Here is a 25,229-nt window from a genome sequence, read left to right on the forward strand (position 1 = left end):
GTGCTGACAAAAATGTTGGAACTGGAAATCTCATATATTTGCCTATAGAAATGCAAAATGATATAGCCCATTGGAAAACAATTTTGCAGTTTTATAAAGATAAACTTACATTTTTCATATGACCCAGCAGTCCCATTTCTAGTTATTTACTCAAGGAAAATAAACAATATCCATACAAAGACCTGTACATGAATGATTATATTGGGCTTACTCATAACAGCCCAATCTGAAAATACTCCCAATGGTCATTAATTGGTAAAGGAATTACAAAAATTTTATAATCATACATTGGAATATTATTTGGCAATATAAGTACAAAAACTAATGACATGCAAAAACATGGATCAATATTCAAAAGCTTTCCATTAAATGAAAGAAGCCAGAAATAAGGTTAAATATTGATTCCATTTTTGAGACCTTCTGGGAAATGCAAACCTGTAGCGATAGAAGATGTGTGACTGCCAAGGTCTTAAAGGGTGAGTGCAAAGGAAATGACTGCAAAGGTGCATAAGAAAACTTTTTTAGAGTAAAGAAAATATTCTTTAGCATTACTATAGTGCTGTTTACCAGACTATATTTGTTAAGCCTCATCAAACTATACATTTTAAAAGAACAAATTTCACTGTATGTAAATTATACCGCAATAAACCTCATTTAAAAATTATGTTAAAAATATTTCAGAACTGGAGAGACATAATACTCATTAGGATGTTGAAGTACTACAGTGCTAGTGAAAGCAACGTGTGATAAGTCTACTTGATAGGCATACTGAAATTGAAAAACTCTAACAGTTTTCAGACAAACAAATGGGCACATCTATCTGCAGAAAACTAAAAACATAATAACAATTAAAAATAATCAACTTCCGAATTCTGGCCAATATGGAGATGCGGTAGATACACTGTGCCTCATTGTACAACCGAAGGAAGGACAACAATTTAAAAACAAAAAACCAGAACTGACAGAAAATCAAACTGTATGGAAGTCTGACAACCAAGGAGTTAAATACGACACATCCATCCAGACCAGTAGGAGGGACAGAGTCAGGCAGCTGGGGCAGAGAGGGCTCATGCAAAACCCTGGCTGGCAGACCCAGCAAGGCAGCGGACTGTGGAGCAGGGGGCAGGATGCAAGGTGGCTGATAGACTGGGCAGTCCTGCATTCACTCGCAGATAAAACAGGCAAAACTGGGTAGCAGGACAGACCCCATGACCCAGGGACCCAGCATGGGGAAATAAAGTCTCAAACCACTGATTGAAAACACCTGTGGGGGGTTTAGGTGGCAGCTGGAGAAATTCCCAACCTCATAGGAAAGTTCATTGGAGAGACCCACAGGGTCCTAGAATGTACACAAACCCACCAACATGTGACTCAGCACCAGAAGGGCCCAATTTGCTTGTGGGAAGCAGGGGAATTGACTGAAATCTGGCAGAGAGCAGAGCAAGTGCCATTGTTCCCTCTTGGGCCCTGCCCCCTTATACAGCATCACAAGGCAGCACCATGGGTTACCCTGCCCAAATGAACACCTAAAGCACCACCCATCACTACGTAACAAGCACATCAAGATAAAAAAAATGGCCCAAAGAACAGATCAAAGCTCCACAACAAATACAACTAAGTGACAAAGAGGCAGACAACCTATCAGATGCACAGTTCAAAACACTGGTAATAAGGATGCTCACAGAACTGGTTGAATCTGGTCACAAATTAGATGAAAATATAAAGGCTACACTAAGTGAAATAAAGGAAAATATACAGGGAACCAACAGTGATAAGAAAGAAACTGGGACTCAAATCAATGGTGTGGACCGGAAGAAAGAAAGAAACATCCAATCAAAAAAGAAGGAAGAAACAAGAATTCAGAAAAGTAAGGAGAGGCTTAGGAACCTCCAGGACATCTTCAAACATTTCAACAGATAAATTATAGGGATACCAGAAGGAAAAGAAGAAGAGCAACAACTGGATAAGATACTTGAACAAATAATAAAGAAGAACTTCCCCAATCTGACAAAGGAAATAGACTTCCAGGAAGTCCAGGAAGCTCAGACAGTCCCAAAGAAGTTGGACCCAAGGAGGAACACACCAAGGCACATCGTAATTATATTACTCAAGATTAAAGTTAAGGAGAGAATCTTAAAAGCAGCAGGATAAAAGGAGGCAATTACCTACAAAGAAGTGCCCATCAGACTGTCAGCTGATTTCTCAAAAGAGACCTTATAGGCAAGAACCTATATCCAAGATTGCTCTATCCAGCAAAATTTCTATTTAGAATGAGAGGGCAGATATAAAGTGCTTCCCAGATGAAGTCAAGTTAAAGGAGTTCATCATCATCAAGCCCTTATTATATGAAATGTTAAAGGGACTTATCTAGGAAAAAGAAGATAAAAAACATGTACAGTAAAATGACAGCAAACTTACAATTATTAACAATCACACCTAAAAGAAAAACAAAAACAAACTAAGCAAACATCTAGAACAGGAACAGAGCTACAGAAATGGAGATCATATGGAGGGTTATGAACAGGGGATTAGAAGGGGGAGAGAGCGGGAAAAGGTACAGAGAATAAGTAGCACAGATGGTAGGTAGAAAATAGACAGGGGGAGGGCAAGAATAGTATGGGAAAGAGAGAAGCCAAAGAACTTATATGTAGGACCCATGGATATGAACTAAAGGTGGGGAATGTGGGTGGGTGGGGGTGTGCAGGGTGGAAGGGAATGAAGGGGGAAAATGGGACAACTGTAATACCACAATCAATAAAATATATTAAAAAATGAAAAAACAACAAAAAAATCAACATCTCCTCTAAAACCTTCAGCATAATTTGACTCACTGATGCTTTGGTGGAAGAATGTTCTTTCTGCCAAATATCAAGAGATGCTGAGCCCCATATTGAATTATACATTGACAAGAGCAGATATTATGCATGGTGTTTTCTAATACCAGTTCAATGCCATTTTTCTACACCAGTTCTCTAATTCTCTTAAACAAAAAGGTGTCCAAAAATTCAATTCAACTCTGGCACTAACTCCAAGAGTTAGCACAAACCACATAGTTTCACGATGCAGTCCTACAAGATTATTCCTTTAAAAAAATCAATAACCAAAAAAGATTATGTGTAGCAGTTATGTAATAAATCCATAGAAAAAGTTAATAATAAAGATGAATATATATGTCCTTTAAAGTATAACACACTATCAAATTGTATTCTTACACTGGAAAGGATCAATATGTGAATGGGTACGAGAGTGTCCAGTATACTATTTTGTTTATTCTGAATATACCTAAATTTTTTAATTATAAAGAGTTAAAAGACATGTTATAATATGCAAATAAGCTGCTTTTATAAAAACATTAAAATATGTTAAATAATTTGTATCAAGACAAACACACAATGGCCCAGCAATGAGTACCTTGGCAATAGCAGTTTGTTTAAACATGCGAGTGATCAACCCCATAATAGTCTCAGAGGCAACTGAATTTGAAGCTTTCATTAATTTTTCCCATTCTTCAAAGCTGCTATTCAATTCCTATGTGGGAGAAAATAACAATGTTCAGAAATGCAGCACAAAAACAGAACAATTAATGCAGTAATGAATCGTGTCCTACCTTAATCCTTATATATAAAGATATAAAAAGACCTGTAGTCGTGGCTGAGTAGTTATGGCGATGGATAAGATATAAAAAGAAAATCCCTAAAGATGCCAATATGTTCATTTCATTGAAAAACATCAACATTAAGGCAGATCAGTCACATGTTCACACCAATGATAGAAACTAATGATAAGCTGTGGATGAAAACCAAATCATTTGCTAACATCATAAAAAATTGTAGCTTCCTCTTAAGGGGAAACATTTTGTAAAGTAAGTATAAAAATTTAAGTCCATAAGAAAGCAGGGTAGTGAAAATGTGTACAATAGCAAAGTATTTTGATAAATATGATTTTATTTAAATAAGTGTAAAGACTGGCAGCATATTAGTAAAATAAAAATATAATATAAACATATTATCTATTATTTTTCTTTCTCATGCTAAAATAGTGGATAAAGAAAACTGGATCATTATTTTTCCAATAACTGTGCTCAATGTTTATGGAATGCTTACCCTAAAATTTCAAAATAAAACAATGCAATAAATAGTCGTTACTAACAAAGTTACGTACAGACTTGAAGAAATTTCAGAGAATATAGAAGCATTGCACTACCCAAAATGTAATTTGGTTTTCTGATATGTTTAACTTCAAATTTTACACGATCACAGAGTTTTAAGATTTTAAGAACAGGGCTGTATCTAAGTTATTCTAGAAGACAGCTATTTATATATTTTTAAAAATCCTAAAGGAAGAAACCCAACTTCCCTTGCTTCACACTCCACAGATACATAGAATTCTTAACACTAAACCTTTGTTGTAACTGAAGTAATTTTCTTTCTATACTCAGCAGAAATCTATTTTAATCACTAGGGTACCAAATCTTTTCATATTATTTAATGACTAAAGTTAAATTCTTCCTGCTCGCTACTCAAAATAATACAAAGCCAATTCACATGCTCTATTAATTAAAACAATATTAAGAAAGCAGACTTTTCCTTCTGTAAAATATGAAATACACGCAATCTTTCTTAGTATAATTTAACATTATTTAAAATAAGACTTTCAATCAAACAAGGGTTCTCACCTTGGCTGCTGCTGATGGAAGATCAAAAGGAATTCGCTGTCTGATTTTAGGGGGCAGCTGGGTTAAAACTTCATCCTTTAGCCTTCTAATCATTATGTCACTTAATAACTGATGAAGTTCATTAAGATTTGACGCTCCTCTACAATCCCACTGAGGCCTTTTACCAAAATATCTGTTAATATGAAGAATAAACATGTAGCAAAGCTGAATGCTGGAGTAAGGAAACAATGTATTCAATGCGCTCTTCCTCTTAATAACAAGCTATGACACTGCTTTAACTGTTATTTTTGAATGCAAAATAGTTTCAAAAAGCTCGGCTTGAGATAGAGTAATGAATAAGATTATACATAACTCTCAGCTAACAAAAATATTAGTGTCTAAACACACTGTTTACACTGAGTTCAGGCAAGGCTGGAATGAATGGTAACTGACAACCATGGACATTGTGAGTGGGCTCACACATGGCAGGCAGCATGTTTAGCAGATCTAGTCCTAGCTGGGCACTACTAACTGCCAGTACACCAGCTGGTCAACAACCAAATAAACCTCCTAATTCATTTCCATACCCTCCAGAAGAAGATATTATCTCACGCTAATAGCAAAGGAAAATAAAAAAAACAAAAACAAACCCTTCCCCCAAACAACCACAAACCCATCATGAAAGAGAGTGGGATAGGAAACAGCAGAGGATAAAACATTTAGAAGTTAATGCAGACAGACAAGTGGTTGCTGATTTGGTAAAAAGGAAGCTACAACTTAAAATGCTTGCAAAAGGTAATTTGTCCTCTACACATCGAGAAGATGATGAGTTCATTGGAAGGACCAGTGCTGTGGCAGGTGTTAATACAGGGGCTGAGATTTAAACCTTTAGGTTTAGTGGACCTACCAAACAGGACAGGTGGCCAAAAACCATCCCCCATCATTGTGACAACCTAAACACTTCCCCCCCAAATTCCCAACCATCTTCAAATGGTGCATTCTACTGAAAATTAGCTGTTAGAGAATTATTTAACAAAGGAAAAATTCTTGTTAGGCTATATTATCATTATTAACGTTAATAAGAAAATAACTACCATTTTAATGGGATTTTGATGGTATTGTAGCACAAAGAGGTGTCAATTTGAGAAAGTTAAAACTTATTAACATTTTTATGTTAGCAAGTTTAAAAATTACATATATTTTGATAGCAAACATATAGGAACAGTACAGACAACATTACAAACATGTAACTTGCATGTAGAATCTATTAGAAAAGTACAGTGAATGAATGGAACTAGAGTATGGTAAAATGACAGACATTATTCAGTTTTCATCAATAAGAAATGTACATTAGTTTGTTTAAAAAGAAACAAATTCTTTAATGCTTTATAGTCCTATGTTTATATTAAAAATTCAAACACTAATGAAAATGAAAAATATTTGCTAATACCCAATTCTGTCTCCTGTTTTACTGTTTACAATCATATACTTAAGGTACATTTTGACCTCATGGTAAAAAGAAAACCCTAATGTTCAGAACTACCAATGATGGGGAAGAGACTGGGTTTTGTGGAGGGGAGGGTGATTGAGAATGAAATGTTTGCCATTAAAATGGATTCTTTTTAAAAAATCCTCACTCGAGAATATGTTTACTGATATTTAGATTGAGAAGAAAGGAGAGAAAGAGAGACATCAATGAGAGAGAGAAAACATTGATCAATTGCCTCCCATATGCACCTCAACTAGAGATGAAACCTGTAACCTAGTTATGTGACCTAACTGGGGATCCAACATGCAACCCCTTGGTATATGGGATGATGCTCCAACCAACTCAATCACCCAGCCAGAGCTAAAACGGGTTCTTAAGCATGCTGTCCATCTACGTGACACATTCTGCAGGTGTACAACATGTATGTCAAAGGTCTTAATGGCACAACTGTTCCACACTGTCACAGACAGCACACAGATATCCCCACCATAGGCCATTTTCTCCTGCAGAGCACCAGTAGCTGTGCTCCAGAAACAAAGGTCTGTTTTGAAGTTAGAGCAATCTAATTTCCCATGCTAGCTCCAGGCCTGTAACAATGAGGCTTCTTCACCCCTCCAGGAGACAGTGTACAGGAGAAGCTTTTGCTGTTTAACACTGGGTTGATTGAAAGGCTATGCTTGGTATGAGCCATGGTTTAGAGAAATCCCTTCTCCCACTCCACCGCCTTCTTTTTTAGCTTGAGTTAGATCACTGGAGGTGGGAATGACTCTAAAGAGTGCTGGCAGTACCACATGCTACTGAACCCTCACCATTAGCTTTGGATTGCAAAAGGGAAATGAGAAGGGGGAGCACTGGAAGAGGTGCCACCTGTAAACACCTGGTCTCTTGCCATTAAACTTGATGGTTATTGCATACATTTAAAAAAATCCTAATCTCTTATTTAACAGCTTTATTAAGATATAATGCATAATGCCATATAATTCACCCATTTACACTTCAGTGGTTTCTAATATATTCACAGATAGTGTAACCATCACCATGGTAAATACTAAAATGTTTTCCTCATTTCCAGAAGGAACACCTTGGGCGGGGGGTGAAATGGGTGAAGGTGGTCAAAGACACAAAGCTTACAGTTATAAGACAAGTCCGGGGATGTAATGTGTGGCACAGGGACTACAGTTAACAATATTATATATTTGAAAGTTGCAAAGAGAATAATTCTTAGATGTTCTTATTACAAGAAAAATATTGTAACTATGTGTGGTGATGGATGTTAACTAAACTTATTGTGGTATCATTTCACAACATATACATATGTCAAATCATTATGTTATACTCCTAAAATATGTTGTATGTCAATTATATCCCAATTAAAAAAAGGAACTCCTATCTGTATCCTTTAGCTATCACTCTCTTAAATGCTGTCCTGCCTTTACAGCCCTAAGCAACCATTAATCTTTTATTTTCTTTCTGTCCCACAGGTGGAAAAATTTCCATTGTCCTATCTTCAAGCTCTCTGATTCTTACTTCTATCTGCTCAAATCTACCTTTGATTTCTTCTAGTGACTTTTTCACGTCAATTATTGTACTTTTTAGCTCCAGAATTATAGTTTTGATTTGTTTTCTATCTCATTATTATTTCCATTTTGTTTAGACATCAAGTTTGTTTATTTATTTATTTACTTATTTATTTAACTTTCTCCACATCTTCATTTAGTTCTTTGAGTACTTTTAAGACAACTGTTTTAGTCTTTGCCTACAAGATCTGTCATTAGGTCTTTTTCAGAGTTTCTGTTGACTTATTTCTTTTCCCTTTGAATGGACCATACTTTATTGTTTCTTTGTATGTCTATGACTTCTTTGGTGAAAAATGGGTATTTCAATCTAATAATGTGGTAATTTGATAAATAACATTCTCCCCTGTCCCTATATTCTACTGTTTTGTTTTCATTTGTTATATTTTTCTTATTTTATTTTTCATAGGCTCTCTCTGTGTCAAGGAACAACCTGAGGTTTACACTTAAGGTATTCTTAGTTCTATTCTGAGCCTGAGCCTTAGCCTTTCCCTGGGCATATGTGGTCACTTTCAAATTTAACCCATATATGTATTTGTTTCTGAATGTCCTAATCTTTAATGTCTGGCTTCTAAAAGAAAACAAATGGAAAAATGAAGGGGAAGATAAAACCACTGGCCACGTAAATCCTGGGGAAATCACTTTAGCCAAAGAGGGAGGGGACTGCAATAATGGGGGACGTGCATCAACAATGGGTGCTCCCACTTCATCTGCCCCTCTGCGACTAGAAGCGGCAATCAGTAGTTAGAGCACAGATGTTTGATATTTGGTATATAGGGTCCTTCTCTTCAGAGCTTACTCTTATGACAACTTAATTCTGAATAAATTGGACCATAAAAGCAAATGAAGACCCATATCACCACACAAAGAACATTCTGAGGCAAACTGGATGCCTCAAACAGCAATGTTTTTCGATATCTGAAAAACAAAGTACTATCCTGGCAAAAAGAGCTCAGTACACAAATTATAGGAGAATGGCAACTATCAGTGAATGAAAAGAAGAAACTAAAGTTGTAAAAGGGAGTGACAGAAGGACAAAGGGGAGGAAATGAAAGAGAAACAGGAGATGACATAGAGGACTGGGGCAGTATCGCAGTCCTAGATGGAAGTAGCATAGATGGTGTAGTAAAGGGACCCTGGGAGTAGAAGTCAGATGACCTATGTTTGAATTTTGATCTCTCCACCTATTGGTTGCATAATGTTGGACCCATCACTTAGTCTTTTAATCCTCACTATTCTCATCTGTAAAATGGGAAAATAACACCTTTCTCAAAGGGTTACTAAAAGAGTTAGATATGAATGTATATAAATAAAACATATAAGCAAATGATTATTTTCCTAAAATCCATGCATGGATTGACCATACATGCATGAGTCTATTACTAGATTCTCTACCCATTCCACTTATCTATATGTCTCTACTTTCCTTCCTTATGACAGTAAACAAAAATAGTGTGAATCTTCTAACTTTATTCTTCTCCTTGAAAGATACTTTGGCTACCATTCACCTTTGCATATAAATTTTAAATTTAAAATGTCAATTTCTAAAAAAAAAAAAAATTCTACTAAGTATTAGATTATTATTGCATTGAATCTATATATCAATTTAAGGAAAATGGTCATTTCGAAAACACAGAGTCTTCCAGTCCATGAACATGGTATTCCATTCCCTTTATTTATATCTTATTTTATCATTTCTTTAATGTTTTATAGATTCACGAGTTTAATTTTGTAAGAAACTCTTTTTCCAAAGATAGCTGTAGCATTTTGTTTTCCCACCAAAATATATGTGTGCTTAACAACTGAACAGTTTGACAAATGTTAGAAATTTAGAATATTCTATTTATATATTAAATAGTGATATGCCATAAGTGTAATCCAACATGTAGTTCTGGTTGTATCACACAAGAAGAGTATTATAGACTAGGAAAGGTTTAGAAATGGGAACTAATCTAATGTAAAACATACCAGAGGGAGAAAGTGGAATGGAGAAGTTTTATTACTATAGAATAAAAACTGGACTTATTGAGAGTGAAAAGACTAAGAGAGATTACAAATAGAGTTGACAAAGAACAACAGTCTAAATTAAAAGAACATAAGCTTGTTCCCCAAATCCTAAAATATAACCATATTTTGTCATGTATAATATGCACTGTTTTGCCAAAATTTTTGAGGGAAAAATAAAAATGCACATTATACTAAGGGATATACTAACGGGTAGCACTAATTCCATTTCTATATAAATGTTTTTAATTCTTTTATTTATGCTTATGCATTAAAGTATAATTCTAGAAAGCAATAATGATATCTGTATGCAAAATAGTACCTGGAGTACAATAATCAGTCTTGTTTCTAAAGATAAATAATTAAATTAAAAAATTTAAATGGAAGATTTTTTTTCTGAAAGTTTGGGCCAAAAATGTGAGTGTGTATCATACTTGGGAGCACACTTTACATGGCAAAATATGGTAAGTGGCTTTAAAACTCAAGTGAAGTATCATCATGAAAAGATCAGAATGTACATTACAATGTAATTAATCTAGCTACAGAAAAGAAGAATAATAATTGCCCTGGCTGGTGTGGCTCAGTGGATTGAGTGCTGGCCTATGAACCAAAGGGTTGCTGGTTCAATTCCCAATTAGGTTACATGCCTGAATTGTGGGCTGGGTTCCCAGTGAGGGGCGCACAAGAGGCAACCACACATTGATGTTTGTCTCTCTTTTTCTCCCTGCTTTTCCCTCTCTCTAAAGATAAATCAATAAAATCTTTAAAAAAAGAAAAAGAAAAGAGGAATAATCACATTGTGATTTTTTCACCCTAACTTCAGTCAGTTGATATGATAAAAGGTATGAAAAATGTTGGAAGAAAATATAAAAAATTTATTTCTTGATTGCAGTCAAGGGTTATAGAAATGATGAACATTTACTATCTGACTTTTCAGATCAAGAAGTTTGGGAAGTACAGTGTTCTAAGACATACAAGGTCTGTGCAGAAAGCATCCAGCCACACACTATGAAAAATAGATGCATTTATTGAAGAAGATAGAAGATATAAGAAACATTGTACAGAGGACAATGACTCCTCAGTCACCTTCAAAGTAGGCACCCTGGCACCTCACACAGTTCTTCCAGCATCCCTTTCACTGTTCAAAACACTCTGCAAAATCCTTTACTGGAATTGGCATCAGCTACCCTGCCGTATTTTCTTGAATCTCACTGATGGTCTGAAATCTCTTCCCTTTCAAAAGTGATTTTATTTTTGAGAAAAGCCAGAAGTCATGGGTGCCAAATTGGGCTGTAGAAGAGCTGAGCCACCAGAAAACTGCACAAGACATGATGCATGAGTGGGCACATGTCATGATGAAACTGTCAATCATCGGTTGCCCACATCTTTGGTCTTGTGATTCATCCAAGTAGTTTGATACTACTCAATAAACATTAAAAAAAAAACCTAATACCTATCTCTCAAATTATTCCAAAATACTCAAGAGGAGGGAAGAGTCCCAAGCTTATTTTACGAGGCCAGCATTATCCCGATTCCAAAACCAGATTAAAGACACTATAAAGAAAGAAAATTATAGGCCAAAACGCTTGATTAAAATAGATATTAAAATCCTCAACAAATTGTTATTTAACCAGATCCAGCAATACATTATAAAAATCATATATCATGATCAAGTGGGATTTATTCCAGAGATGCAAAGTTGGTACAATATTCACAAATCAATAAAGGTGATACACCACATAAACAAAATAAAGAATAAAAAAACTACATGATCATAACAAAAGATACAGAAAAAGGAGTTGATAAGATCTAGCACCCATTTATGCTAAACACTCTTAGGAAAGTGGTAATAACAGAAAACACAAAAAAGGAACATGTTGAACAACACAAAGCTGTAAAATCCAGATCATAGTAATTTAGCTTCTTCATCAAATTAAAATAAATAAATAAAATAAGAAAATAGAGGAGATGAAGAGATTAAGAGAAACATAGGAAAGATTTATCATTTATAATGTGTAAGCCTTATTTTAGGTGCTGATTCAAACAAGCTATGGGGAAAAACATTAAAAAACCTGTAAAATTATGATATTGACTAGATAACTGGAAATGTGAGTAGTTACTAGATTTTTAAATGATATTAAGAGATTACTGTTAATTTTAATTGTTTAGGCATGATAATGATTTTATAATTAACTGTTTTTTAAAGACTTCTCACTAGTTAGAGATATATATTTTAATATTTCATTTACGAACTGTGATGTCTAGGCTTTGTTTCCAAACAACATAAGATTGTGAGGGTAGATGGGAGTACAGGTAAACGAGGGGTGGCCATATGTTAATAAATGTGGAAGCTCATGAAGAAGAGTATGTGGGGGGCTTATTACAGTATTCTGTCTACTTTTGTACATATCAAACTTTTTAATGTTACATTATAATGTAATACATTATAAAGTATTAAAGAGAAGACCAAATAAACTAAAAACCAAAAGCTATGGAATTCAGGAATTTGAAGATCTAACAGGGTAGAATGGCAAGAGAAAATGCAGGATGGCAGCTCTGCACCGCGCCTAAAGTAAAACCAGCCCAGGCTGGAGTCTAACGGAAGGCTGTGTGATGGGACGCTTCCAGGAAAAAGAAAAAAACATTATTTTATGTGCCTGTAAGAACTTTTGGAAGTTAACAGAAGTGCTGTGGTCTTTGAGTAAAAAAAGAAGTAATGGCTAGGTAGAAAACAAAAAGATGAGCAGTGAAAGAAATAATTATAAGATTAAGACTTGACCAAGAAACAGTCAACTGCTTGTTCCATTAGAGTATTAATTTATTTAGTCCATATATTCTATTTATTTAGCCACTCACATAAACATAGTCACTGAATTACTAAATAATTCAAACACTGGAAAGATGATGGAAGGCAAGGTGTGTTTAAATTATTGCTTTTTACTTTTTAGTTTTGTGATCAGGACAAGTTACTGAACCTTTCCAAATCTCAATTTATTCAAGATAATACATCTAAAATACATGGCACAGGCTTCCAGTCAAGATGACAACATAGGCAGACATGGCTCACCTCTTCCCACAACCACATCAAAATTGCAACTAAAATATAGAACAACCATCACTCAGAAACATCAGAAATCAAGTTCAGTGGAAAACGGACAACTACATAATTAAAGAAACCACATCCATTGAGGTTGGTAGGAGAGGAACGGACATGGAACAGGCTGGTCTCTCACTCACGTGTGGTGTATAAAATTTTGGGAGGGATACCTTGGGAATGAGGAGTCCCAACCCCATACTTGGTCCCTAGTCCAGGGTACCAGTGGCTGGGGAGATAAGTCCCCACAACTTTTGGAGGCAAAAACCGGTAGGGATTGAGTCAGTGGAAGAAACTTCTGGAGTCCCAAGCAGTTTCTCTTTAAAAAACCCACATGCACTCACCTACTCAGACTCACTTCCTCTGAGTTCCAGCACTGGTGTGGCACCAGTGGCATACTGGGACAGGCTGAAGTGTCTGTTATTGGGGTGAGCAAAGGCCATTGTCCCTTTTCTGAACCTCCCCCTTCAGAGCCACAGAGCTCGCAGGCTGGTGCCATACTGGAGACTCCATCAACCTAGCTAACATTGTTTGACCCACCTTGGAGATGCCTAGAGACTCCACTCCACCTAACTTAAGGGCCCACACAAGCAGCTTTTCCATATGAATGACTGGTCTTGGCTCATGCTTTATAGCTTCCTAAATCTGATCAAACAAGCAACAGCTGCCCTCAGTGAGCTCCAGGCCTGGCACTAGCAGCAGCCAGATTAGTTTCACAGTTTGGCTTAGCCTGGAAAGATCCAAGCGCACCATAAGTAACAGCCTTCCTTGATTGCTTTAGAGCTCAGGAAGGGTAGACCTGGGCTAAACACAGGTCGGAGCTGACCTTAGCCTGTACCACCCAGGAAACCCAGGGCCAATGTACCCAGTGGAAAAATACAGACCACTTGGAGCACTCCCACACTGCCCATGAAAAGCTGATCTTCCTCGGAGGGTAGAGGTTGGTGGTAAGTGATCATAGCCAATCCTTGCAGCTGACTGGCCTGGGTGAATCTCTCCCATTGATCTGTCAATAGCAATCAAGGCTCAACTACAAGAGGAGGGTATACTCTGCCTATATGAAGGGCATACCTTGAACACCCAACCCAGCTTGGGTGATAGCAGAGGTTGGACCACTGGACCCTACAGGACACCTACTACATTAGGCCATACTACCAAGACATGGAGTCAAAGCACCTCTACCTAATAACATAGAAATAAACACAGGAAGGCTGCCAAAATGAGGACACAAAGAAATATGGCCCAAATGAAAGAACAGATCAAAACTCCAGAGAAAGAGCTAAACAAAATGGAGATAAGCAATCTATCAGATGCAGAGTTCAAAACACTGCTTATAAAAATGCTCAAGAAACTTAGTGAGTACCTCAATACCATAAAAAAGACTCAGTAATGAAAGATTCACTAATTGTAATATAGAACAATTAACAGGGAAACAACAGTAGAGTGGATCTGTCTGAGAATCAAATCAATGATTTGGAACATAAGAAAGCAAAAAACAACCATACAGACAACAAGAAGAGGCCTGGCTGGTATGGCTCAGTGAATTGAGTACCAACCTACAAATCAGAGGGTTGATGGTTTGACTCTCAGTCTAGGGCACATGCCTGGGTTGCGGGCCAGGTGCCTAGTAAGGGGTATGGGGGAGGCAATGGCACATTGATGTTCCTCTCCCTCCCTCCCTTTCTCTCTCTAAAAATAAATGAATAAAAGCTTAAAAAAAAAGGACAACTAGAAGAAAAAGAGAATCCCCCCCAAAATGACAGTAGTACAAGTGGACTCTGGGAAAAATTCAAGAGGTCCAACATTCACATGATAGGGGTGTCAGAAGGAGTAGAGAAAGAACAAGAAATTGGAAATCTATTTGAAAAAATAATGAAAGAAAACTTTGCTAATTTAGCAAAGGAAATAAACATGCAAGTCCAGGAAATACGGAGAGTCCTAATCAAGCTGAACCAAAAGAGGACCACACCAAGATACATCATAATTAAAATGTCAAGGGTTAAAGATAAAGAGAGACTTCCAGCCTACATGAAGGCATACATAGATATACTTTGCCTCCTTGCACAACCAAAAAAAAAGGCAACAGTAAATTTAAAAATCAAAAATAATCACAATGCCAGAAAACTGAATTGTTTGTAGGTCTGACAACCAAGGAGTAAAAGCAGAAATATTTGTTCACACTGGTAGGAGGAGCAGAAACAGACAGCCAGGATGGAGAAGACACAGAGCAAGATGGCAGCTGGAGGACCTGGTGGTCCCACATTTGCATGCAGATAAGCCAGGAGGAACAACTTGGGGAGAGAGAGACAGTGCAACCCAGGGTTCCAGCACAGGAAAATTAAGCTGAAAACCTGCAACTGAAAAGTCTGTGGGGGTTGCAGTGGAAAGAGAAATTCCCAGCCTCACAGGAGAGTTCATTAGCGAACCACGGGGTCTTAGAAAGTACACAAGCCCACCCACCCAGGAATCAGCACTAGAAGGGCCTAATTTGGTTGTGGGTAGCAGGAAAAGTAACCGAAAGCCAGCCAAGAGCCAAGGAAACAGCATTGTTCTCTCTTGGACCCCTCTGGCACATACAGTGTCACAACACAGTGAAATGGCTTGCCCCACTCTGGCAAATAGCTAAGGCTCCACCCCTTACAATGTCACAAGGGGGCAGAGACAAAAAAACATGGCCCAAATAAAAGAACAGATCAAAACTCCAAAAACAGAACTAAGGGATGAAGAGATAGCCAACGTATAAGATGCAGAGTTTAAAACACTGTTAATCAGGATATTCAGGAAAATGGCTAAGGATGGTCACAAAATAGAGGAAGACGTGAAGGCTAAGCAAAGTGAAATAAAGGAAAATGTACAGAAAATCAACAGTGAAGGGAAGGAAACCAGGACTCAAATCAAAGATTTGGGGCAGAAGGAAGAAATAAACATTCAATCAGAACAGAATGAAGAAACAAGAATTCAAAAACTGAAGAGAGGCTTAGGAACCTCCAGGACAACTTTAAATGTTCCAACATCTGAATCATATGGGTGCCAGAAGGAGAAGAGGAAGAATAAGAAATCAAAAACTTATTTAAAAAAATAATGGAGAACTTCCTCAATCTGGCAAAGGAAATAGACTTCCAAGAAGTTCAAGAAGCTCAGAGAGTCCCAAAGAAGTTGGCCCCAAGGAAGCACACACCAAAGCACATCATAATTACATTATCCAAGATTAAAGATAAGGAGAGAATCTTTTGTTTTAAATACAATTTTAAATTTATTTATTTTTAGACAGAGGAAAAGGGAGGGAGAAAGAGAGGGTGAGAAACATCAGTGTGTGGTTTCCTCTCACGCACCCCCAACTGGGGACCTGGTCTGCAGCCCAGGCATGGGCCCTGACTGGGAATCAAACCAGTGACTCTTTGGTTCACAGGCTTGCACTCAATCCACTGAGCTATACCAGCGAGGGCAGGAGAGAATCTTCAAACCAGCAGGAGAAAAGGAGAGTGTTACCTACAAAGGAGTTCCCAAAATACTATCAGCTGATTTCTCAAAAGAAACATTGCAGGCAAGAAGGAGCTGGAAAGAAGTATTCCGTGTCGTGAAAGGCAAGGACCTACATCCAAGATTACTCTATCCAGCAAAGCTATCATTTAGGATGGAACAGCAGATAAAGTGCTTCCCAAATGAAGTCAAGTTAAAGGAGTTCATCATCACCAAGCCCTTATTATATAACATGTTAAAGCGACTTATCTAAGAAAAAGATGATCAAAACTATGAATGGTAAAATAGCAACAAACTATTGACAACTGAACCTAAAACAAATTAAGTAAACAACTAGAATATGAACAGAATCACAGAAATGGAGATCACATGGAGGGTTAACAGTGGGGAGGTGGGGAAGAATGAGTGAAAAAGGCACAGGGAATAAGAAGCATAAATGGCCCTGTAGAAAATAGGGAGAGGTTAAGAATAATATAGGAAATGGAGAAGCAAAAGAATGTATGTACGACCCATGGACATGAGCTAAGGTTGGGAAATGCTGGTGGGAGGTGGGATGCGGGGCAGAGGGGAATAACGGGGAGAAAAAAGTGGGACAACTGTAATAGCATAATCAATAAAATATACTTAAAAGATAAAGAGAGAATATTATAAGCAGCATAGGAAAGCAAAGAGTTACCTACAAAGGAGTTCCTGCAAGATTGTCAGCTGATTTCTCAAAAGAAACTTTGCAGGCAATAATAGACTGGAAATAAGTATTCAAAGTGATGAAAAGCAAGGACCTACAACCTAGATTACTTTATTCAGAAAAGCCATCATTTAGAATTCAAAGGCAGATAAAGTGCTTCCCAGACAAGGTAAAGAATTCATCATCACCAAGCCATTATTACATGAAATGTTAAAGGGACTTACTTAAGAAAAAAGATCAAAACTATGAACGTTAAAATGATAACAAACTAAAAAGTATGAACAACTGAATTAAAAACAGGAAAGAATGAAGAAACAAAAATTCAAAAAAAATGAGGAGAGGCTTAGGAACCTCCAGGACATCTTTAAACCTTCCAATGTCTGAATTATAGGAGTACCAGAAGGAGAAGAGGAAGAGCAACAAGTGGAAAGCTTATCTGAACAAATAATAAAGGAGAACTTTCCCAATCTGGCAAAGGAAATAGACTTCCAGGAAGTCCAGGAAGCTCAGAGACTCCCAAAGAAATTGGACCCAAGTAGGAACACACCAAGGCACATCATCATTACATTACCCAAGATTAAAATAAAGGAGATAATTCTAGAAGCAGCAAGAGCTAAGGGGATAGTCACCTACAAAGGAGTCCCCATCAGACTGTCAGCTGATTTCTCAAAAGAGACCTTACAGGCAAGAAGGGGCTGGGAAGAAGTATTCCAAGTCATGAAATGCAAGGACCTACATGCAAGATTGCTCTATCCAGCAAAGCTTTCATTTAGAATGGAAGGTCAGATAAAATGCTTCTGAGATCAGGTCAAGTTCAAGGAGTTCATCATCACCAAGCCCTTATTATATGAAATGTTAAAGGGACTTACCTAAGAAAAAGAAGATAAAAAATATGAACAGTGAATGGACAGCACTCACACATATTAACAACCACACAACCACACCTAAAACAAAAGCAAACTAACCAGACTCCTAAAACCGGAGCAGAGCCACAGAAATGGAGATCACATGGAAGGCTAGCAACAGGGGAGTGCGCGGTGGGGAGAAGGTACAGAGAATAAGTAGCATAGACATTGGGGAGAAAATAGGGGGAGGGCAGGAGTAGTGTGGGAAATATAGAAGCTAAAGAATTTATGACACATGGACATGAACTAAAGTGGGGGAATGTGGGGGGAGGGGGTGTGCAGGGCAGAGGGGAATGAAGGGGGGAAATGGGGACAACTGTAGTGGCATAATTAATAAAATATTTTTTTAAAAACTGAATTAAAAAACAAAAACAAACTAAGCAAACAACCAGAACTGGAACAGAATCAAAAGTATGAGGATTATTGGAGGGTTATCAGCTTAGAGGGAGAAGGGGAGAAATGAGTAAATGGTGCAGGGATCAAGAAACAATTAGTAGGAACAAAATAAACAGGTGGATATTAAGAAGAGTATAGGAAATGGGGAAGCCAAAGAACACACATGACCTATGGACATGAACTAAGGGAGCAGTATTTTGAGGGAAGTGGGTTACTGGGTGGATGGAGGCAAAGGGAAAATAATTGGGACACCTAACAGTATACTAAATAAAATATACTTAAATAGAATTAAAAAAATTAAAAAATGAAATACATGACAAGTATCATAAATAAAAGGTAGTATCATGTAGCCAATCAAAATTGTTTATTTTAGTTACCAATAAAGAAGATATTCTAAAAATAGTGTTTCACTAAAGACTGTATTACCGAAGAATATGTATAATATAGTTCTATTTAGATAAAACTGCCTATCTATCACCTACCTATCTATCTTTATGTACCTAATTAGAGAAACTATCTAAAGAGAAAGTTATGAAAACAAATTACAAATGGTTATCTCTGGACAGTGTGATTTGAGTTAAATTTTTACTAATTAAAATTTTTTCTTTTTGTTTGATTTATTAGAATAAGTATAAATCATTTTTCCAAAAGCAATAAACTTTCTGAAAATTAGTAAAAACAAAGGAAATAAAAATCTTATAAAGATAATTTTAAACCATGGGACAAGGTGATGCTAAGTGAAATGATCAGATGATAGCATTACAATCAGAATCTATTAAAACTAAAAATTATTAGATCTATAGATAAGGTAGAAATACAAAATGAAAATAATTTACTTGTTAGTATAGGTAGATTATAGTATTTTTCTTTTCCACTTTTATTGTTATAGTGTTACATGTTTTTAGTTTTATTGTCAAAAATACATATATAACTATGTATATTTTTAAGTTCTTACTCATATTAAACTAAAATAGAGAGATATTAAGTTTCTACTTAATATGTAGTTTCTATTCCTCTATTAAGTTTCACTACTTGATAATAGTTTGCCCTCTAAGGCCATAAGGACAAACATGTAATTTTCCTTCAAAATGATAGGTCTTATAATATTTAAATACTTGTTCCCTCTAGGTCTTCTCTTTTTCAAATTCCTATAAGCTTCATTAGGTCAGGCACTATGTCTTACTTATCTTTCTGTTGCCAGCAGCTCTGAAATAATGTCTTAAATATAGCAGGCAATCAATAATATTAGGCATCTGTATAAGTAAATATTGAAATCCCTTCATTATTCTGGTTACCCTTTCCAAGATTTGTTTTCATTTCTTAACATGTTTCTTAAAATAGGACTTTCAGTTACTTCTATATTCCTTGTATTCCTTGTCTCCAGTGATCTTGTAAAATCTACTCCAATCATTCATTCCACTCCCATGCCTATAAACGGTCCTGAAAAACAGCTCTATGTGATAAATTCAATCTATCCCCATCATTCTAGCCCACTTGTTCATTTATACCCACTATGTCTTTACTATCTCATCAGAACCTTTCTGTCAACTAAGTTCTCCACTTTCATTATATCCACAATATCCTTCTTGTCTTCACATCCATCTTTGCCATGTTTTCATTGCTGAGTCCATACATTAGCTTTGTTATTACCACTGTAGCATAATTTCCCTTGTCCCAAGGTCCATGCATCAAAAACTCATGAAAAAAAAAATCTTTGATGGCTCCAACTGTAAGCCTTTTCCAAGCCTGTACCTACACTGCTGGGTGCTGCTGGGAAAATCATACCTTTGGAAATACTGGTTCCTTTACAAATCTACAATTACTGATCTCAAATAGTTACTCAGCACTGCTACCAATTATAACAGACTAGTGTTGTTATCTCATGCTCCCATTAGGCAAAATTTCAAACCATATCAACATTCATCAAATTTTTTACTTTTTAATATTCATCGAACTTTTAACCTTCCACTTTTCCATTTCTCTGAACGCTTGACTCTTTTTCATTTCAGATAAAACAGAAATTATCAGGTATAAACTCCCTCAACTTCCTACCACCTCAGAAACTATGATATATTCTCAACAATACCATGCATCCATAAAAAGGATGAAATTATTTATGTATGTAATAAAAAAGAAAAAATAAGGGAAGGACAAACACATTTGTGTTTATAATGTACTGACATTTATGTAAAAGATATAAATTTGCTTGCAAATGCATATAATTTCTGTGGAAAGATTAAAAACTACACACAGAAAATAAAAAACTACATAGATACAGAGTCTGGCACAAATAATGCCCCTTTTTATTACAAAACCACAAGCATGTAATTATGTAACATACCAATATCACACTCAAGCACACTGTATGACATTTTAGGTGAAATGTTCCAATTGCTGTCCATCTCATGTGAGACATTCATGTACCCTACCAAGTATACTCAAGTAAGCCTTACTTCTGCTGGACCCTATATTTGCCTTAAAAAAGGGAAACTGAGGTAAAATGGAGGTTTTTCAAAGTATATACTCAGAACTATCAATTTAGAATTTCTAACCATGTGGAAATATTGTCAAAAAAAAAAAAGAAAACTAGTAAATAAAATCATGCACATCCCTTTCTTGCTTTAAAATCCCACAATCATGAGCTGGGTGGGAGGTAAACAGGGAGTTATTATTTATTGGGCACAGAGTTTCAGTGTGGAAAGATGTAAGAGTTCTGGAGAAGGATGGTGGTGATGGTGCACAACTTAAATGGACTTAACGCCACTGAACTCTAAAAATTGCTAATATGGTAAATTTTCTTAGGTATATTTTATTGCAATAAATCACCCTTCAATACTGATAACTAAAACACAAAACAAAATACTCTTAGTATTATTACAATAAAGAACAAGACTGACCAAGATTCCATTAGCTCAAGAATATTCAGCTGAACTAGACTTCTTTTAGTTTCTCAAAGGCATGGAAGTCCCTTACTTTAGGTCTTAGCATATAGATATCTCTTCCTGGAATGCAAACAAATAATTATCATTTACAGGATGCTTTCTTCTGTCCTCTGTTACTTGATTAGTTCACTCTGCTTAACTCTGCCATAGCATCTACTTCCCTTTTATGACACTCATCACAAATGTAATTGTCTACTTAGCTGAATTAAAAACTCATTGAAGGCTGGGACCATGTGAGTCTTATTCCCTAATGCATACTTGGTGCCTACCTAGCACATGGCATGGCACATAACAGATACCCTATAAATATTTTTTTGAATGAATGGATTAATTCAAAATTAAACCATACTCCAGATGTGCTCTAATCAATGAGTGGAGTTAACACCAATGCTTACTCTGGATGTTTCTTTGATTAATGTGTCCTGATATTACTTTAAAGTATTTTTATCAGTTAAGACAGACATTGGACTTCTATTTAGTGTAGGGAAATCTTTTTGATTATAGGTAGTGTTATAGGTAGGACTTCTGATAATAGGTAGTGTTTTCTCAAATCCCTTCCACACAAAGCAGACTTTCTAAGTATAGGTGAAGTAGTTATTCTATTAATTTTTATCTAATTATTTTTCAAATTTATCTCTGCTATATAGTATATTAACTATTTCTCTCAGATAGAACTGATCTCTATTTAGCCATGGATGAGAATTAAATGTGATGATGTTGAGGAAAAAGTACCATGCAATTTCACATGAGACATTTCTGGAAGCTGACAATGACCTATTAATTAACATTTTTTGGAGAAAGGCTATAAATATATTTAATAGGTATTACTACCCAGAATTTTCTCTTTCATAAAAATTTAAACAACTACTTCTCCTATGAGGTGAAACCAGCACAAAATAATAGTGATGAAGAATATTTAGAAAATTTGATAAATTACTATAAAGATATTCTGGGATATTCATAACCTTTAAGTATGACATCAGGGAGGGCAAATATGTCTTTTCACAGCTTCTGAAGGTGGCTGTTGAAACAGGATGCTTGGCTGAATTATCTGTGTGATCTCTTTTTCTATTTAAAATGACATTTATTAAAGTTACCATTGCCTAAGTCTTTCTTACTTTCTTACTGGAAAAAAAAAAGGTAAGAGGAGGTCAGATACAGGGCCATCCATTTAAGCTTGCCAGGTATCCACAAAATGGCAGAGAGGGGCTGAGTGATCTACATAGTCTTTCCTAGCTCTGTAGTGCTAGTGGTTGACAACTGAATGTGCTGCCCTCTCCAAACCATATTTGTATCTATGTCTTCCTCTAAATATAATGTAGTACAGTGGATAATGTTAAGGGATTTTTGGATATGAGATGCTTTGACCAAGTAATGCTCTCTCTGTGCCTCTCAACTCAGAGGTGGTCACCAAAACCTACCCTTCTCTTCTCCAAACCACATTCACATTAGTACACTTCTGTTTGTCATCACTTATATAATAAACTTGGTAAAGGCAAAGTTATATTTTTGCTCAAGCTTCACTTAACTTTATTTTGAATATGGTCATGACATTTCAAATATAAAATATGAATCTAGAACTGAATAACTAACCATAATTTTCTTTCTGCAAAATTATAATGTGAAAATGACACCTTCATAGAATGAGAACATTATGAAAAAAAATTAACATTCCACAGACTAACTTAGAATGCCAGGAAGTGCCTTGATCTGAACCAGAGTCTATGAAATCACAGTGCTTTCAAAATAAAGAAGTAGAGAAATAACATAAAAGTTTTGAATTGGAATCTGGAAGAAAATACCATTTAAGAAGCATGATAATTTTGAAATGGCTTTCTCTAGAAACAGGAAATAGGATATAATCTCCCAATCATAAAGCACTTCATAAAGATACACTTTTCTTTGAAACAGTGTTTGTGTTAATAAGCAAGAAAGGAACAGGCATACACTTCTGCTGTCCTATGAAAACTTTTAATCCAGTTAATATGTTTCTCTTATGTAGGCAAACTTTGGCATTTACAGTTTTCAGGAATGTGACTAAGGGTTTTCCAACAATATCTAGAATATTGTCTATTTGCCATTATAGCTTAAAATGAATTGTTATTTATGTAGAGAAAGACTTAATATTTAATTGAAACTTTGGGCTAGGACACCTTAATGAATTCTTTTTTGTTTCGAACTTTTTTTGGCCGATCTTCTCGGTCTCCCAGAAGAATAATATCACTGGCAAATATTGATAATTTTGCCTTTTGCTTTCCAATATTTACCTCACTTTACTTTTGAGTAATTGAACTGATTAGTGTCTCCAGAATAAAGGTAAACTGTGGTGACAGGGAACATCCTGGCCTTGATTTTACTGTTTCATGTGATGGTGGCTTTGGACTTAAAGCACATACACACAAACATATATATTGTATATCTGTGTATATATAGTTATAATCACACATATATATACATGTTAAATTTATTAAAGACTATACATAATCAAGGATGGATGCTGAATATTATCAAACATTTCTCAGCATACATGGAGATGATAAAGATTTTCCTTGTGTTATTAACATGGCTAATTATATTAATATATTACCTAATATTAAAGTGTGCTTGCATTTCTCATAAGAATCCATTTGCATACGGTTAATATGTTAGGCCTTTTAATCAGTTTCTGGATTATACTAATGTTGAAGATTTTTACATTTATAGTCTCAACTAGAAATGGTCCTTGTTTAGATTTCTACATTTGCAGGCTTTTTAAAAAAAAGATTTTATTTATTTAGAGAGAGGGGAAGGTCAAAGAAAAGGAGAGAAACATTGATGTGCAAGAGATACACAGATGGGTTGGCTGCCTCTCGCACACCCTAAACTGGGGGGACCTGGCCCACTACCTAGGCATGTACCTTGACTGGTAATTGAAGAGGTGACTTTTCATTTCACAGGCTGACACTCAATACACTGAGCTACACCAGCCAGGGCTACATTTTATGGTCTTAAGTAGAAAAGGTCCTTGTGTTTTTTTTTTGGTTGTACTATCTTGTCTGAGCATTCACCTCAGAAAGTTTATTTCATATTATATAAAGATTTCCATTATATCAATAAGAAAAAAAGCCAATAAATTTAGTAGAATGAAGGGCAAAGGACTTGAACAACTGACTGGAAAAAAGCACAAATGATTCTTACATGTATGAGAAAATGTTTGAGTGCATTTAATAACATAAGAAGACAAATGTGTATTAAAACTACTATCGGATCACATTAATAAGAATAAAATAATTTATATTAGAACATGTTGGCAAAGTGTGGGGAAAGAGACAATCTTACTGCTGGTGGGAATATCAATTTGTATAACTTCTGTGTAGTATAATTTGTAAAAATCTATAAAATATTAAAATGCACATTCTACTTCTATACAGTTATCTTACAGATTTATTTGTGTGTGTGATATAAAATATTAAAATAGCCAATAATTATTGAGTGCTGTTTGCCAGTCACTGTTCAAGGCCTCTATAAATATTAGCTCATGTCAGTCTCACACTAACTCTCAGAGGCAGAAATAATTATTCTGTTTTTAGAGCTGAGGAATCTAAGTATAGGGAGGTAAAGTTACTTTCCTAACATGAGACATCTAGTAAATGCTGGATGTGAAAATAAAACACAGGTGGTGTACATCTTGTCTTGCATGTTCTTTGCTGCTATCCTACCCTTCACCATGTGCAATAATATCTACTGCTGCATTGTTTGCAACAGCTAGATACCACAAACAAATGCCTATTAGCAAAAGGCTAGGTAAACAAATCACAGTGCATTCAAACAGTGGATCACATGCAGCATTTGAAAGAAATGTCAACTTCTGGTCAAGATGGCAGTGTAGGTAAACATGGTACTCTCATCCTCCCACAACCATGTCAAAATTACAACTAAACTACAGAACAACTATCATTCAAAACAACCTGAAACCCAGTGGAATGGAAGTCCTACAACTAGGGATTTAAAGAAAGAGCTGCTTAGA

General features: G+C 35.9%; 1 protein-coding gene across 7 annotated transcripts in view; it reads right to left on the bottom strand.

The window, feature by feature from the left end:
- The window catches only part of ZRANB3 (zinc finger RANBP2-type containing 3), a 238,508-nt gene that overhangs the window by 78,389 nt on the left and 134,890 nt on the right, over positions 1-25,229 (bottom strand). For all 7 annotated transcript variants that reach the window (XM_053666886.1, XM_053666896.1, XM_053666902.1 and 4 more), the window contains 2 exons: positions 4,676-4,847; positions 3,412-3,528 (listed from right to left, as the gene is read on the bottom strand). In XM_053666886.1, the coding sequence (XP_053522861.1) occupies positions 3,412-3,528; positions 4,676-4,847 (289 nt within the window). The remainder of the gene's footprint in view (positions 1-3,411; positions 3,529-4,675; positions 4,848-25,229) is intronic.

Source organism: Artibeus jamaicensis, unplaced genomic scaffold (genome assembly GCF_021234435.1).
Source record: "Artibeus jamaicensis isolate MK-2021 breed Jamaican fruit bat unplaced genomic scaffold, CSHL_Jam_final contig_1284, whole genome shotgun sequence".
NCBI classification, from domain to species: Eukaryota; Metazoa; Chordata; class Mammalia; order Chiroptera; family Phyllostomidae; genus Artibeus; species Artibeus jamaicensis.